General features: G+C 48.3%; 1 protein-coding gene across 1 annotated transcript in view; it reads right to left on the bottom strand.

The window, feature by feature from the left end:
* Window positions 1-15,667, bottom strand: part of PPL (periplakin) — a 61,635-nt gene that overhangs the window by 24,372 nt on the left and 21,596 nt on the right. Inside the window, exon 2 of the mRNA XM_054995618.1 lies at window positions 2,083-2,182. Within this exon, the coding sequence (XP_054851593.1) occupies window positions 2,083-2,182 (100 nt within the window). The remainder of the gene's footprint in view (window positions 1-2,082; window positions 2,183-15,667) is intronic.

Here is a 15,667-nt window from a genome sequence, read left to right as displayed (position 1 = left end):
TCCCCATGCTCAGCACGTGTCCTGTCACTCGTGTAGCTGCAGTTGCCGGTGCAGAGTGCCAATTTTGATCAGCAGGGGGAGCGATGAAGGAAGGTATCCCATGACGCACCTTCTCTTTGCACATGCTCAAATCTTTCTTAGCAATACAGAGCAAATTCGGTAAAATTTGTTCATCGTTTCCAATGGGAAATGTGATTCAGGGCTTTCTGGGGGCCTACGGGAGCCATTTTTGGACCGCATTTTACCAAATTTGCTGGGGACCTACTCCTAACTGTCCTCTAATGACCCCACAAGTTTCATGGTTGGACTTTGGGGGGACATTTTATGGCCCCCCAAGAAGGTGCTTCCAGCCACCTACAACCTCCATTATTCCCTTTGGGGGAAACGATGGGGGCTATCCAGGGGGGTGGGGGTGGCATTTTGCAAAAGAAATCTACTATATTTACAGAGGACATACACCTGGCTGTCCTCTAAAGGTCCTCCAAGTTCCATGAAACGTGGACACCGGGGGGGGGGGGGGAGCACTCCAATGGCTGAAGTGTGCAAGTGAACAGGAAAGTTCACACAGATATGGTGGAGTGCCTAAGTCTTTCTGTAGCCAGCATGCTCCTAGTTTTGGAGCATGGCTAACTGTTCCCTAACCTTCACTGCATATCAGCTTTACTTCACTTCCCTTTTTCTATTCATTCCCTAATGTGTATCCTGAAAGAATGCACACTCTGAAAACTTGGTAATGGAAATGCGCACACAATCTGGTTCATTTGTTTTGAATGTAGATCTTGCATCTTTTTGGTGTAAAGTCAAGCTCTAATCGTGCCAAGACAAAAGACATGCCTGTTGAATCAGGTCCAGGCTGATGTACCTTTACAGCAACAAAACCAGGCAGCAGGTTTATATTGAGCCTTTTAGGGATAAGCAGGCTATAAATACTTTTAAATAACTTTTTCTATCATTCTAATCCTTTAGAAATTGCCAGGGGTTGAATTTGAGGGCCCAAACCTCATAAGATGCAGGGGATCTCTATTTGGACCCCAGTATACGTGTTGTAGTTGAAAAGAAGGGCCACTGTGGGTCAAGGCCATGATGCTGGAAAGGGTTTTCTGCCCCCACCCCATTAGAAATGCCCTTCCCCATCTGCTTTAAGATGTAGGATATAAATAAAAGCCTGCGCCTGGACTATTTTAATGACTTTTTAAAGATTATTATTGATTTTATGTTTTTGTGATTAATTCATTGTGTTTTATGAATGTTGTTAGTTGCCCTGAGCCCATTTGTGGGGAGGTCAGGGTATAAATCAAATCAAATCAATCAATCAATAAAAGTAATGGGGGGAACACGTGTAAGTGCAATCATGTGCTCTACACGTTTAATTCGTCTCGTGTAGTTCTGCTCTTAGGGAAGACAATGGCAAACCACCCCATAAAAAAAGTCTGCCAAGAAAACATGATGCGACATCCCCCCATGGGTCAGTAACGACTCGGTGCTTGCACAGGAGACTACCTTTACCTTTAGTTCTGCTCTATGTTTCTCTCTCTGTGTGTATCTCTCTCTTCCTTTTTTATCCTGCCCTTCTTTCAAGAAGCTCAATGGTTCACCAGTACAATTCAGGTTGTGTGTTGTTCAGGTTTCGGCACATGTCTTCCGGCACATGTCTTCAGTACCATTTAGATGTTTCATTGCTTTATTATCTGAACATGTATAGTTTTCCATTTCCATTTGATTAATTGATTCCACAAGGAGACTAATACAGATATACATATTTAATTACAATCAGGTCTGGTTCTCTGGCCAGGCCACCCCGATGACTGCTTGCGTCAGCACTAGCACAAGTGCTGAGCTCACCGATGGAGGGTGTGAGGGAAAGTTATAAAATGCCACCCTCCATGTATTGGTGGCGAGATCAAAAACCCCACCCTCCACGTATTTTGTGGAAGCAGCACAAGAGGAATCAAGGTATGCTGGGGGGCGTGTGTGTGACAAAATACCTGGAACCAGCCCGGATGATAATGCAAATTTAAATGACCAAGCAAAAAGGGACAATTGATTTAAGAATTGAGCAGGGTGCTGAAGGACGCAACTCACATTTTGCATTTTAGTGTCTGCTTCCACAATATTCCTCTCCACCTGATCAGCATTTTTCTGTAGCTTCTCAATCAGCTCTGACAACTCCTTGCTGGAAATGCTGCAAAGAGACAGAGACAGTGAATATTTCACGGAAGGGAGAGAGTGCAGAGATTAACAGGAGATGCTTAGCCACAGAACTAACGTAACCTTGCTGATCCCAAGGAACAGCAATCAAAAGAGGTCCTCCGAGCATGTGCAAAGTATTTGCCCCCTTGCCACTGACTAACTACAGCAAGCTCACCAGAATTTAGGGATGGGTTTTTAGGCACTGTCGAGCTGTCATAAATCAAATTCTAAAACAAAAAGAAGCAAGTCCCTATTTTGTCCACCAGGTGGCAGCTGTGCCTTCACACAAGGCTTTGGGCTAAGTAGGAGATATTCTGCAACAGGCATTCTGTAGCCTACGAATACCTCATGCTATCCCTGATTGCGGACAGAGGTCTGAGGCTGAGAGTTTGCATAAGTAGCCCACATTCATTCACATGGAGACTAAAGCCATAAGGTTGAAGTATGGTTAGTGTCAACCATGGTCGAATCCACATTCACCCATTACCCGCATGTTTATCGGATATCTTCCGTTTGCCTCCAATCCGTGATTTTTTCCTCTTTGTTCACATCCCTGCTTCCAATCCGCCTTTCTCGCGCGTCCCTCCGGTCACACGGCCACTCGAAAACTGCTTTTTTGGGTGGGACCTTTTTTCCCCGCCCATTTTTTAAAAAAATTTTTGAGCGCACTTTTCCATTATTTCGATCTTGTGTTATAAAGAAACATCATTGAAGATAATGATGCCTCTCTTTCCCCCACTGACAGCACTGATGGCTCTTCCGTTTCTTTTTTGGAAATTCTGAAGCATGTGGGAAGCTTTCGTGGGCATTTCCTATGCAGGACAGTTCAGTGCTTGAATTTTACTGAAGTTTCACAAAGCCAAGCTTTGGGCGGGTTCAGGCCGGTCAGTCGCTTTGGATGAAGAGGGGCCGTACAAAGGCTGGTTTGAAAGGTGCGGGTTGCATGTCTGTGCGAGTGGAGCGCGCCGAGACGCCACCCAGCCGTCCGCTCCCCCTTCCCCCCTCTCCAAGACTGGAGCGGCAGCGCCTGCGGAGTCAAGCCGGCTTGGCGGCCAGAGGACCGTTTACCCCAAGGGGGGAAGGCTGCGCCCCCTCCCCTCCCGCGGACCACCGCGCTGATGGGCGACCTCGCAGGGGCAGGCACCCCTGCGCCCCGCGGGCCGGGCCTCTGCGTGGCGAGTGCCTGAGCCGGAGCGCCCGCAGTGGAGAGCGCGCCGCGCAGCGCATCCTCGCCCCCCCGGCAGCGTGGCACTGGCTCACTGCAGAGAGAGGCTTGGAGGGACGCGGCTGTCTCCTCGGCCGGCATCCCCGGCCCGCCGCCACCCACTTCCCTCGGCAGCAGTTTTTAAAATCCCTGTTTGTCTTCAGCCCCCCTCCGCGGACGTGCCAGCCCACGGGCCCAGCCGCCTTTGCTGTTCCGGCAGCCCCCGCAAGCCCCACCGTTCGGCTCAGCCGGGGATGCCTCGGCCAGTCCCTTCTCCGCTCTGAGCCGGGAGCCTCCAGCAGAGACTACGGTGATGTCATTCTCGCGCTGAGGAGCGAAGAGGAGCCCCGCGCTTGCCGGTCTGTTGGCTGCACCCGGGCTTCGACTCGGTCTGCCGGGCACCTTCTTGACCCCGGCGGGAGGGGAGGCGAGCGATGAGCCCGCCGGCTTCCCAGCGCCTCCAGCCCCGCTGCTGGGGCGGCCCTCGGCAGCGACTGTTTTCTTTATTTTGAATGATTGATTCACTGTAATTTCGATATTACAGTAATATAAAATAAAAAAATAAAAAACAGTTAAAAAGGAAGTTTCGCGAGTCCGTTCTGAGGATGGATTCACCCCAAAATGATTTTTCAAACCAGATTTGATTCAGAAACAGCATAATCAATAAATCCAATGCTATGAAGTCAAAAATAGTCTTTTGCAGACTACGGAGCACTTGCAAGTTGAATCAGCCAATAGGAACTCTAGGAACGGCCAGAGAGACAGGAAGGGGGGTGGTTTTTAAAAAAAACGCGTAAATTGCACATTGGCCCGTTCACGGCCACCGTGAAACTCCCGTTGAAAACCTGTGACCACATATTCGGGAGAAATGCGAATGAAATGCGTCTGTTTAATGAGGTAATGTGACCGTGACTCGGGATTGCGGGGAGAATGCGGGGAAAACGCGGAAAAAAGGGGTAATGTGGATTTGGCCCATGGTTCACGTACTTAACCCTGGTTAAGATTCCAAGCACACAGTAAAATCATGGCACAGCTTGTTAAGGTAGGTCGGGGTGGGGAGCAATGTATAGAGGAAGATATTAGTGAGACCCGTTTATCACTTTGAAAGCAGAGAGGCTGGAGATGGGGCAGGCTGCTTTAGCTGTGGTTTGATCAGAGCAAATCTTGCACTTAATTATGGCTCATGCACCACTCTGGTGGCAGATCCACTTCTAACCCTGGTTTCACAGACTGGTTTGCTGCCCAAACAGCAAACCTGGTTTCACAGGCCAGTTTGCTAAATCAGTGTTACACACGAGGAGTAGAAATCACATATGCCGCATTTAAACATTGCACGCACACATAAAATGTACATAGTATAAGCAAATCTCCAAAATGCACAGAGGAAAGCTGAGAACTGACAAAAATATCAAAAGCTACAGAAATCAGGAATGTTGGCTCATCTCCACTTTGGAGCCTTCAATTAATTTCTTTTGCACAGTATACTGTCTGTTTCACGTGGCTCACAATTTGAGAATCACCAGGGTGAGCTGGGAACACTGGGAACTGGCTCTCTAGATGTCTCTCTGGTGGGAACTAATTCCTGCTTTGCACAGCTGCTCTAGAAACAATGGCCTCTGGCTTTGGCAATCACTTTGTGCCTCCCCACCAGGCATCTTTTTGGAAAGGAAAGTACTGCTGCTCCGTCTGCCAGCTTCAAGCAGGAAACAAGAGAGCCGCATCTGGCCTGCAACCGCCGGACGGACTGAATGACAAGCCTTGGCTGGCCCTGGGTCAGAAACAACACCGGCAACCAGCGCTTTTTTTCAGCAGGAACGTGGTGGAACGGAGTTCCAGCACCTCTTGAAAATGGTCACATGGCTGGTGGCCCCGCCCCTGATCTCCAGACAGAGGGCAATCTAAACTCCCCTCTGTCTGGAGATCAGGGGGCGGGGCCACCGGCCATGTGACCATTTTCTCCTAGGGCAACCCACTGAGTTCCACCACCTCTTTTCCCAGGAAAAAAAGCCTTGCCGACAACATTCTTCGGTTCTGGAAATCTTGTATATCCCCCAAGTCTTTTGAGAATGTTCCCCTACACAGTGCCAAAAGCACGCTGTTTTGTGCAGATGGTCTCTTTGGTTTGGAGAAGAGACACTGTTTGGTTTCTGTTTCCAAAGGAAGGCAGGATTTCATCCTAAGAAGAGGTTACCAAGCTCAGAGGCATAAGCGAGTCTGTCGCCAAGTCAAGAGTGATCAGCTGTGATGGATCTGCCTCAGATCAGAGCTAAACTACACAAGACAAATTACATGAGGATAGTCAAGTGAAGGGAGACGCAATGTTAGCTGGGAAGCGTAGACTGAATTTCCCCTCTCTCTACAGAGCAGAGCAGGCAAAGATTGCTTCTCAGAGGATTTGTTAATAATTGACAGAGCCTTTGGGGAAGCAAAGAGGAAATTAACAAACCCTGTGAGGAGTGATCTTTGCTGGCTCTGTAGAGACAGGTGAAATTCAGACTATGCTTCCTGACTAACACTGCCTCTCCATTTACTTGAGCATCCTCATGTAATTCGTCTCATGTAGTTTAGCTCTCAGATGTAGAGCTGTAATGGAGAGCCAAGCTGTAAAACCAGGACGCCTACATTTCGCATCAAAACTTGAGGGAAGCTGACAAGTGTCCAACCTATGTAAGGCGTCACTTGTAGCTTGGCTCTCAGCCTAGCCCTTTCCTGGGCAGGCCCCTGGTGGGCAGTAAAATGAAAAGTCTCTTCCTCCTTCCCTCCCCCCCACCTCCCATCTATTCAAGACCCTTTAGATTTTATCCCCAAGTCTCAAAAAGCAAATGGGTGTTGGGAAGCCTGTAGGTAACCACCAAGACACCCACGGGCTGTTTGCTGGGATCACCGACTATTATTTTATTAGTATTTGCAGCAGGATGTTTGGGTACAATTAGTATTCTAGAATCTGATTTATTGTCAACAAGTGATGCTAGAATAATGTGGTTGTTCATATGACAAAGATGCTTGAAATGCATTCGGAATCGTTTATTAAATTATAATGGCACCCAATTAGTTCTGTCTCCTGTTTGTGCAATTGTCATGGGAGGGAGACACCAGACCTTCCTCCAGGACTGGGTGTGGCTTGCCTCCTACTGGGCATGCCCAGCTTCTCCCGACTCCTGGCATGGGTTTCATCTCTGCCCCCACCCTCGTGCTTTAAGCAGGCTTTTTAAAATCTTTGCTTTTCTAGGCACCCAGAATGGCCTGCCTGTTTAAACCTTTTCATTTAAAAAAGAGAGACATAACATTGCACATTGCTTCAGGGGACAGCGGGGAAGTGCCACTCATGCCATGAAAAGCATCATGTGGAAAAGACACTTTAAAATCAAATGTACGTTTTAATCAACAGTGTGTTTCACATTCCTCTGATGGATTCAAGAAATGAAACGCTGGTTCAAACTTGGACCAATTTTAAAAGCTCTCGCTTTCCCCTCCACTCCTGACCCTGCACAGGAAAGAGCCCAAGGAACAGTTGCCTTTTATTGAGAAGGGTTTGCAGGATGCTGCCTCCAGTCTGTAGGATCTGAGCAAGCCTGTTAATGATAAGGACGTTTTGGAGGTCTTTCATTCATAGAGTTGCTATAGGTTGGAGGCGACTTGATGGCACATAACAGACACACACACATTGAGGACGGGGAGAATTTTTATGAGACTAGCAGCAATGCCAGTTGTGTGAAAAAATATAATGGGCTCTAGAAAACTGATTCGGTGGGCCCCTCCTGGCAGCAAGCAGGTGCTTCGCAGCAGCCTGGAGGCCAGAGTCATCGGCAATGCGCCTGCACATGGATAAAAAGTGAGTTGTCGCCAATACGGCTTATAGTAGGATAATGAGGCTTCGATAGTACAATCCTGGGCAGAGTTACTCTGCTCAAAGCCTCCGAAATCAATGGGATCAGGATGGAGTAATTCTGCATCGGATGGTGTAGATTTGTAAATCACACACATTATAAATTGATTTTACACCAGTTTAGAGATGCAGTGAGGAAACGTTTTGTGGTGCAGTTCTTGGCATCCGACTGACATGCCCCTGTGATGGACAAGGAAAGAACTACTCCCCCACCCTTGCAAATGGGACAGGCCAGTTCCTGATATTTCCTCCTTTTGAGTCCTAACTTACCATCCCTAATAGTATAATTGTTTACACCCATTACAAATATGCAGCCTGTGTTACTGGGAGAGCTTCAAAGGCAAAAAAATGTGTATTCTTGCTAGCAACCAGCAGATGACAGTAATGCCACTAAAAATGTTATAATTTTTCCTGTTGTGAAACCTGTTTATATGAAGTTGATTTAATGGAATCCGAGTAAAGGGGTATACAGTATTACATTATTAGCATGCAAAGACTACAGTACAGAGGCTCTCTTACAAGGCACTGTTACACTAGACTTTTCCTCCAGAAATTATATAATTAATTCACTTAAGGTTTAATGGAGAATCCAGATGGCATCATAGCCAAGCCACTGCTGGCTTCAAGTGTTCGCCCTGTTGTCCTCCCACTTTTTAACATCTTGGTTTGTGGCAATGTTTTTCTTATTGGCAGTGCAGTTGTAACACCAGCCTGTCACCTCTTTACTGGCAAATGATCCTGAGTCAACTGTTGCCTTATTGCACTTCCCCAAATCTGGGAAGACTGATTTGCAGATCATGCAAACGTTGACTAATTATGAAAATTAAGCACATTAATTGTCATGTTGTCTGTCCAGGTGCTTTGTTTCTTTTCCTGGCAATTACAACAAAAAAGGATCAGAGGAAGCATCCATCAGCATGACCACCTACACATTTTAAGACCTGTTCTTCTCACTTTCTTTATGGACAACAGTAAGGTTTCTATGAGAGAGCCATCACAAGATGGCTCTCCTTTTGGCATTCTGGTTTAGGAAAGCCATTGGTCTGGTCCCGCAGGCCTTGCTTAAGCTTGTCATGCTGAAGGCTCCAACTTCCTACACTGGCTGGGGAGGTGAGAAAGGGGCTTGCTATTCACTGAGCAATTGGGCAGAGTACGACCTGCAAAGCTGGTCTCATAACTCTGCTTCCCCCAACCCATGAAAGCTGGGAGTCTGGGGCAACTAATGACCTAGAATCCAGGGACCTAAACTGTGGCTGGCAGAACCCCTGGTCCAATGGGGTGCCTGTACTGACCCTGAATGGCAATTGCAGATCCAGTGATGTCCTAATAATGGTGATTGTACAACCACCACCCGCGGAAGCCCATCCTCTGAGCGGCAAGTGGTGCTTCCTGCCTCACATCAAAGTAGGGTTGCCAGCCTCCAGGTGGTAGCTGGAGCTCTCCCAGAATCACAACTGATCTCCAGGCCACAGAGATCAGTTCCCCTGGAGAAAATGGCTGCTTTGAAGGGTGAACTCCCTGGCCTTATACCCCACGGAGGCCCCTCCCCTCCCCAAACCCCACCCTTCCCAGCCTCCACCACCCAAATCTCCAGGAATTTCCCAACCTGGACCTGGCAACCCTGGCAACTTCACCCAGTGAAGTTATTCTCCTCTTTGCGTCACCTGCCAAAAAAGCTACAGTGGGCCTTTCAAAATTGCTGTTGACATTTTGTCTAAACTCCTCTCAGCAGATGCAGGGATAGAAGATTCTGCACCAGGGCCAATGCCTAATAATGCCTGCCCCCCCACCCCCCACCCCCGTTGTGGCTCCCAGACGGTGGAATTCCTTCCCCATGGAAGCTTGCCTGGCACACTCCCAAATCCCCACTCCCTTTGTTTGTCTAAGACATTTTCATTTTCATTCAGCCCTTTGGTAAAAACTTTTTTTCAGACTCTCCATTTGTATTTTTATTTTATCTTTAGAGGCTATGTTTTCAAGAGGCTTTCTGCTCTGAGGTAATTTTCAGAGCTTGAAATAAATCTTACCTTATATTGCTACCATGAATCACATTATAATTGCTTTTACCGTTTATTGGCACACGTTTAACCTGCTGTTTTACTTATGTTTATTGTGTCAAGGTATTTTTGTTTTATTACAAGGTTTTTGAAGACACTTCAAATGCCTTAGGATAGAAGCCAATGAAGCTGATAGGCAGCAGGCAAAAGAAACGACTTCTTCATTCCAAAAGTAATTAACCTGTGGAATTCACTGCTACAAGATGCAGTAAGGCCGTTAGTTGAGTTGGCTGCTTTAAAAAGGAATCAGATGGATTCATGGAGACTATGTCAGCCAATGATACAAGCCATAAGGAGAGCTAGAACTTCCATTTTCAGAGGCCATAAACTTCTGAATATCAGCAGTAAAAGAAGGGCCCCTGGCCGTTTCCACACTACTCACCTTCAGCCGGAACGCTGCGGAACATCGCAAAAAACCCGCGGAAGATAGCGTCTTCTCGCGCAAGTTTTGCGCAACATCGCGCAAAACTTGCGCGAGAAGACGCTATCTTCCGCTTTTTTTCACGACATTCTGCAGCGTTCCGGATGAAGGTGAGTAGTGTGGAGACGGCCCCTGTGACTTCGGGGAATGTCTGGCTGGCCACGTGTAAACAAGATGCCAGATTGGATGGACGATGGGTCTGATCCAGCACGGCAGCTTTCATGTCAAGAGTAGGGGTACAAATATTTTGAATCAAGTAAGTGAAAAGAACCCTGACCTGGACAGCCCAGGAGAGCCTGATCGCATCAGATCTCAGAAGCTAACCGGGTTAGTAATTGGACGGGAGACCTCCAGCAAAGACCAGGGTTGCAGGGGCAGGCCACGGCAAACCACCTGTGTTAGTCTCTTGCCCTGAAAATCTCGCCGGGGGTCGCCATAAGTCAGCTATGACTTGAGGGCACTCTCCACCACTGAACGAGGAGCACGGGGGGGGGGGGACCTGAAACCCGTCTTCAAGTCAAGCAGCCTCTGAGCTACACAGAAGCCCCCTCCCGCTCCGTCCGGAAAACGCCACTCAGGCTCAGCATTTACAGAGGACTTTTCACTGTTCGAAACACGTCGCCTAGGTGAGAGCTCCGTAAGGCAGGCCGGTGCTACATCAAGCTGCCTTGTATGGAGCCACCGTGCTGGCCGGGCCGGGCAAGCTCGCTGCTGTCCACGCGACCTGGCAAGGACCCCTTAGGATCTCCCTTAGACCTTCTTTCATCTCATTTAGCTGGAAGAACTGGGGAGCGAACCGGGGACCTTCCGTATGCTCTCCTCCTGAGCCATGGCCCCCGGCTCCACCACGCCTTGATTGTGTATGGGGCAAAGGGGGAGCAGAGGCTGAACAGGGACATTTTCCATTAGGCCTCCAAATGTGCACCTGGCACTTTGATGTGAGGAGCTCAGCAGCACACACTGCCTCTATGTTATGGCAGGTCAAACCGAGGTGTACGACGGCAGGTCAGGTTCACCTAGGAAACTCTGCACCTGCTCAGAGGCACCACAGAATCCTCACTTGCACTGGGTAAAGGCCTGGCTGAGGCACTAATGAAAGCCAGATGTAGTGGGGCCATTCAAAGGTACAGTGCCAGTCCCTTCTGACTGGTATTAATTTTCTGTTAAAAGTGCAGATTTGGCTATCATTGGCAGAGGGGAATGAGGGAGCTGCCTGCATGCTGGAAGAACACCCTGGCCCTTCCTAGTTTATGCAAAGGCAGGAGTGGAGCAACAGATGGGTGCAATGCCAAAGAACGCTGGAGGCTGTCCAAAACAATTACTCATCCTCCCCCAGGAGAAACTGCTTACCACCATGAACCAAACCGTAGAGATACACTATGCTGTCTTTGCTTTGTTTTCTTTTTTCCTGTCAGCAAGGCAGGAGGGCAAACATCCCCTCACTTAATAGACACGGAACTGGGGCTGAGAATTAGTGACCTGACCAAGGCACACGCAGTGAGTCTGGGGCCGAGGCGAGACTCGAATCCCATCCTACACCTGGCTCTTTAGCCACTAGATCACACTGACATTTCAAAGAGCCATCAGCTCTGTGTAAGTTTATGTGTAATCAGCTCTGAAACATATACAGAAAAGAAGCAAGCATTCCTCTTTGTTCCTCTCAACCAACCACATCTGGACCATAAACATCTGGGCTTCCAAATCAGATGGCTGCCAGGGGTGAATTGAATGCCTGCGCAGTTTACAAAATGTCAAAGGGTTTTTGAAGCAAGGTTGGCATTAAATCCAGACTTCTGATCAGGGCTTGTACAGACTGTACAGATATCCAGACTGTGGCAGCAGCAGGGAAAGGAGGGAATGGGGAGCAGGCTGCACCCCCTCCCTCTACCACTCTCCCTCTGTATTGTTGACGTGACACATGAGGTCACTCACAGGTGAACAAATTGTATACATACAGGTTTATGTGGGTTGAGGGGAGAGTCAAAGGGCACAGTCAGGACTGCTGATTTGAATCCCACTGCCATGAGCTTAGTAGATGGTCCTTGGGTAAGCCACTCCTCTCAGCCCCAGCTGTATTGCAGGGATAATAACAACACTGAGTTTATTTACTGCTCTGCACTGGGCACCCATCTGCCTAGAAGAGCAGTATATAAGTGCAGTTATTATTATTATTATTATTATTATTGCCCTGACCTGGATAGCCCAGGTGAGCCTGATCGCTTCAGATTTCAGAAGCTAAGCAGGGTTGGCCTTGGTTAGTAATTGGATGAGAGACCTCCAAGGAAGACCAGGATTGCAGAGGCAAGCCATGGCAAACCACCTCTGTTAGGCTCTTGCCATGAAAACCCCACCAGGGGTCGCCATAAGTCCACTATGACTCGAGGGCACTCTCAACACATTATGCTCAGTAACCACGGCTGTAACATCTGCACAGGTGTTTGGGAATTGCAACCAATGGATGCTGATCCATTAGGGTGAATGGGGCAGTGGCCCACCAACTCAGGGGGTCCCCAGCCCCCTTAGCAAACAGTCTAGCGGGTGGCAGGCTGCCAGCTATGTAGTCAGTTTCTCTTTAACCCTTCCCTACAAGCAAGCAGTCCCTCCCTACAGGGCTTTTAAAACAAGTCCATCCAAGCCAGTACATTCATTCCCCAGGCAGGGGTCCCTTCTTAGGGCTCCTCCTGAGGGCCAAACTAGAAGTGACGAATGACACTTGAACGGCAAGTGAACAGACTCACATGGATTCCTCCCTGTTCGCTTGCGCTCCAGTAACTGATTGGTCAACTGCTCTGTAAGAACCCACTTGACCAGGTTTGTAAATTTTCATCTTTCCCAGGGAGGGGAAGAAAAAAAAATGACCCATCAGGGACTCTCTCAGGCAGAGAAATTGCATGGCTGTGGCTCAGCGGGAAAGCCTTTGCTTGGCTTCTAGACGGTCCCTGGTTCTATTATTGGGATCTGCAGTTAAAAAGGTCCTGGCAGTAGGTGACGTGAACCACAGCGCTGCGGTTCTCAAAAGCTTAGGCTACAATAAAGTTGGTTAGTCTTGAAGGTGCTACTGGACTCTCGACTATTTTGCAACATGGGGAAGGAGTTCTTAAGATGACAGTCTGGAGTTCAAACTGAAACTAGCAGCGCTCATATTCTTCTTTGGCTGATAAGTCTTATTTTTCTGACTAGTTAAATATTCGGAAAGGGGGGCTCCTGTGGCAGGATCCCACCTCCATCTCCATAATTGGGTGTTCTTGCTGCTGTGGCAAATGCCATAGCAAAAGGGAAGGGTGCATTAGATTCATACCAGCCCAGGGATTGGTACTTGCTAGTTTTCTGGAATCATTGCAAGGGAGCAAAACCCTTGCAACGCATTAGCTCTGCCTGCTGTTGGCTCTGGCTCCATCCTACCCTGGACTGCTCTGCTCACCATCCCCATTGGGTACCAGCTGCCAATGTCAGGATTGGCCATAATGGATGGAGGGTTTGTGCTTTTACAAGTTGGCTGACAGGTAGGTGTCAGCAGATGGAGCTTACCCCCATCGTTACCATCTCTGTCTGTTGGATCCTGCCTGCTAACAAGAGCATAAATCCATCCAACTAGATGGTAATCGAGCTGCAAACTGAGAGCCAGGGTGTTACAAAGCATCAGACCAGGAACTGAGTGAGACAGGGTCAAATCTCCACCCTGACACATAAGGTCATTTGGGCCAGTTATTCTCAGCCCAACCTACCTTACATAGGATTATTGTGAGGATAAAATGGGGGAAAGGAGACTCATAATGGGGGAGGGGAGGGTTATTGTTTCTCTCTCTTTTTACCACTATGTCCTGCTCTATCTTCAGTAACAGAAAGACAGGTTTTGAGGTTCTCTCAGGGCTTTTTTTCTGGGAAAAGAGGTGGTGGAACTCAGTGGGTTGCCCTCGGAGAAAATGGTCACATGGCTGGTGGCCCCGCCCCCTGATCTCCAGGCAGAGGGGAGTTGAGATTGCCCTCCGCGCCGCTTGGTGGTGTGGAAGGCAATCTAAACTCCCCTCTGTCTGGAGATCAGGGGGCGGGGCCACCAGCCATGTGACCATTTTCAAGAGGTGCCAGAACTCCATTCCACCGTGTTATGGCTGAAAAAAAGCCCTGGGTTCTCTGATGCTGCTGCCCAAGCGATACAGATGCATGGAGAGATATTTGAAACTGTACAGAACGCATGGGTCCACTTTAGAGAACAGCCATCCCTTTATCCCAAGGACAGCGTGGAGGTACAAGCTTTTAACAGCCATGGCTTTATCTGGATTGTTGTTGTTGTTTAAAAAAATTCTAGCCCTTTTGCTGAGGCCTCAAGCCAGTGAAGGGGTGAACACCTCAGGTTTCACAGAACAAATGAACTGGTTTGAGTTCTTACCAAGGCAGCTGAAGCTCAGAGGTCTTGGAAGTAATCAACAGCAAAATGGATATTTCAAAGGAGTCAGAGGATTATTTTTGCTTGTGTGTGGGCTTCGGATGTTAGGAACGAGTAGTTGTAACTCTACATGGTGTTATCACAATAGACAAAGAGTTGAATTACACCTGAAAGGCCCAAGCTGAACTCAGTCATGGAATCCTTCGGAGGACAGTGATTGGCCACACAAGTGGGCTCTAGCGTTCAGCAAAGCTGCTTTGTCTACTCTCCCTTTAAAGCCAGCAACCTAAGGCAGCGACTGACACCAAAATCTTGTGGCATCGAATTCCAGAAGTTCATTATGTGCTGTGAAAAGTTGTATTCTTTATTGATTGCCAGCCTTTGATTGACTTTGAAAGAGAAACTACCTGAGAGGCCCGGGTACATGTTGGGTCAAGCAAGGTTCCCTGGGTAATGGAGTCTTACAAAAAACAGCTGCTCGATGTGATTCTCTGCCGGGGAGAAGAGCAGTGTGTGCGGGGGAGCTCTCTCTCTCTCTCTCTCTCTCTCTCTCTCTCTCTCTCTCTCTCTCTCTCTCTCTCTCTCATAAAAAGCCACCTTGGATTTCCTGCCTCTTGTTACGTCCCCACTCCCCATCCTGAGCTCCCAGACGAAAAACCCCGGCGGAGGCTTTTTGCAAGCAAGAGAGACAGAATCTCTCCTATCGCTCTTCCCCCAGCAGAGAATTACATTGAGCTGCCACTCTTTGTAAGACTAGACTTCCCAGGGGACCTTGCGAGACCTGACACGTGAAGAACACGTGTTTGGCATCTTGTATAGTTTGGCTCTGAGTGATCCCAAACTGTAGTACTGAGAGAAGGTGAAAAACCTCTGCCCAATCTCTCCATCATTCCAGACTGCCTAACCAGGAAAAAGATGCTGCCCTCCTTGAACAGATTGATAGAGTATCCAGACATCAGAACCTTATAATTATGGGTGACTTCAACTTCCCCGATATGTGCTGGGAGACAAGCTCAGCAAAGCGACAAGACTCACGCAACCTCTTGACCTGCCTGGCCGATAACTTCCTTTTTCAGATGGTGGAGGAAGCTACAAGGGGCACAGCCATACTAGACTTAATATTAACCAACAGGGAAGAATTGGTAGATGGGGTGAAGGTGGTGGGGACCTTAGGAGGAAGTGACCATGTCCTTCTTGAATTCCAGTTGCTGTGGGGGCCAAGGAAGTTCGTAGCCAGACTCGTAGGTTAGATTTTCGTAGGGCCAACTTCGATGAACTCAGAGGCTTGATGAGAGTCATTCCATGGGGGAGCGTGCTGGAAGGGAAAGGAGCGAGTGAAGGGTGGGCCATTCTCAAACACGAGCTTTTGCAAGCTCAAGCCCTCACTATCCCAGCAAGACGGAAACATGGTAAGGGCTCCAAGAAACCAATCTGGATGTACAGAGAGCTCCAGAATAAGCTAAGGGAGAAAAAGGAAATGTTCAGGAAATGGAGAGAAGGACAGACCTCTAAAGAGGAGTATACG

The sequence above is a fragment of the Eublepharis macularius genome, chromosome 12 (assembly GCF_028583425.1).
Source record: "Eublepharis macularius isolate TG4126 chromosome 12, MPM_Emac_v1.0, whole genome shotgun sequence".
Classification (NCBI taxonomy): Eukaryota; Metazoa; Chordata; class Lepidosauria; order Squamata; family Eublepharidae; genus Eublepharis; species Eublepharis macularius.
The sequence above is the reverse complement of the archived record's forward strand: the minus strand, read 5'-3'. Positions and strand labels throughout refer to the sequence as shown.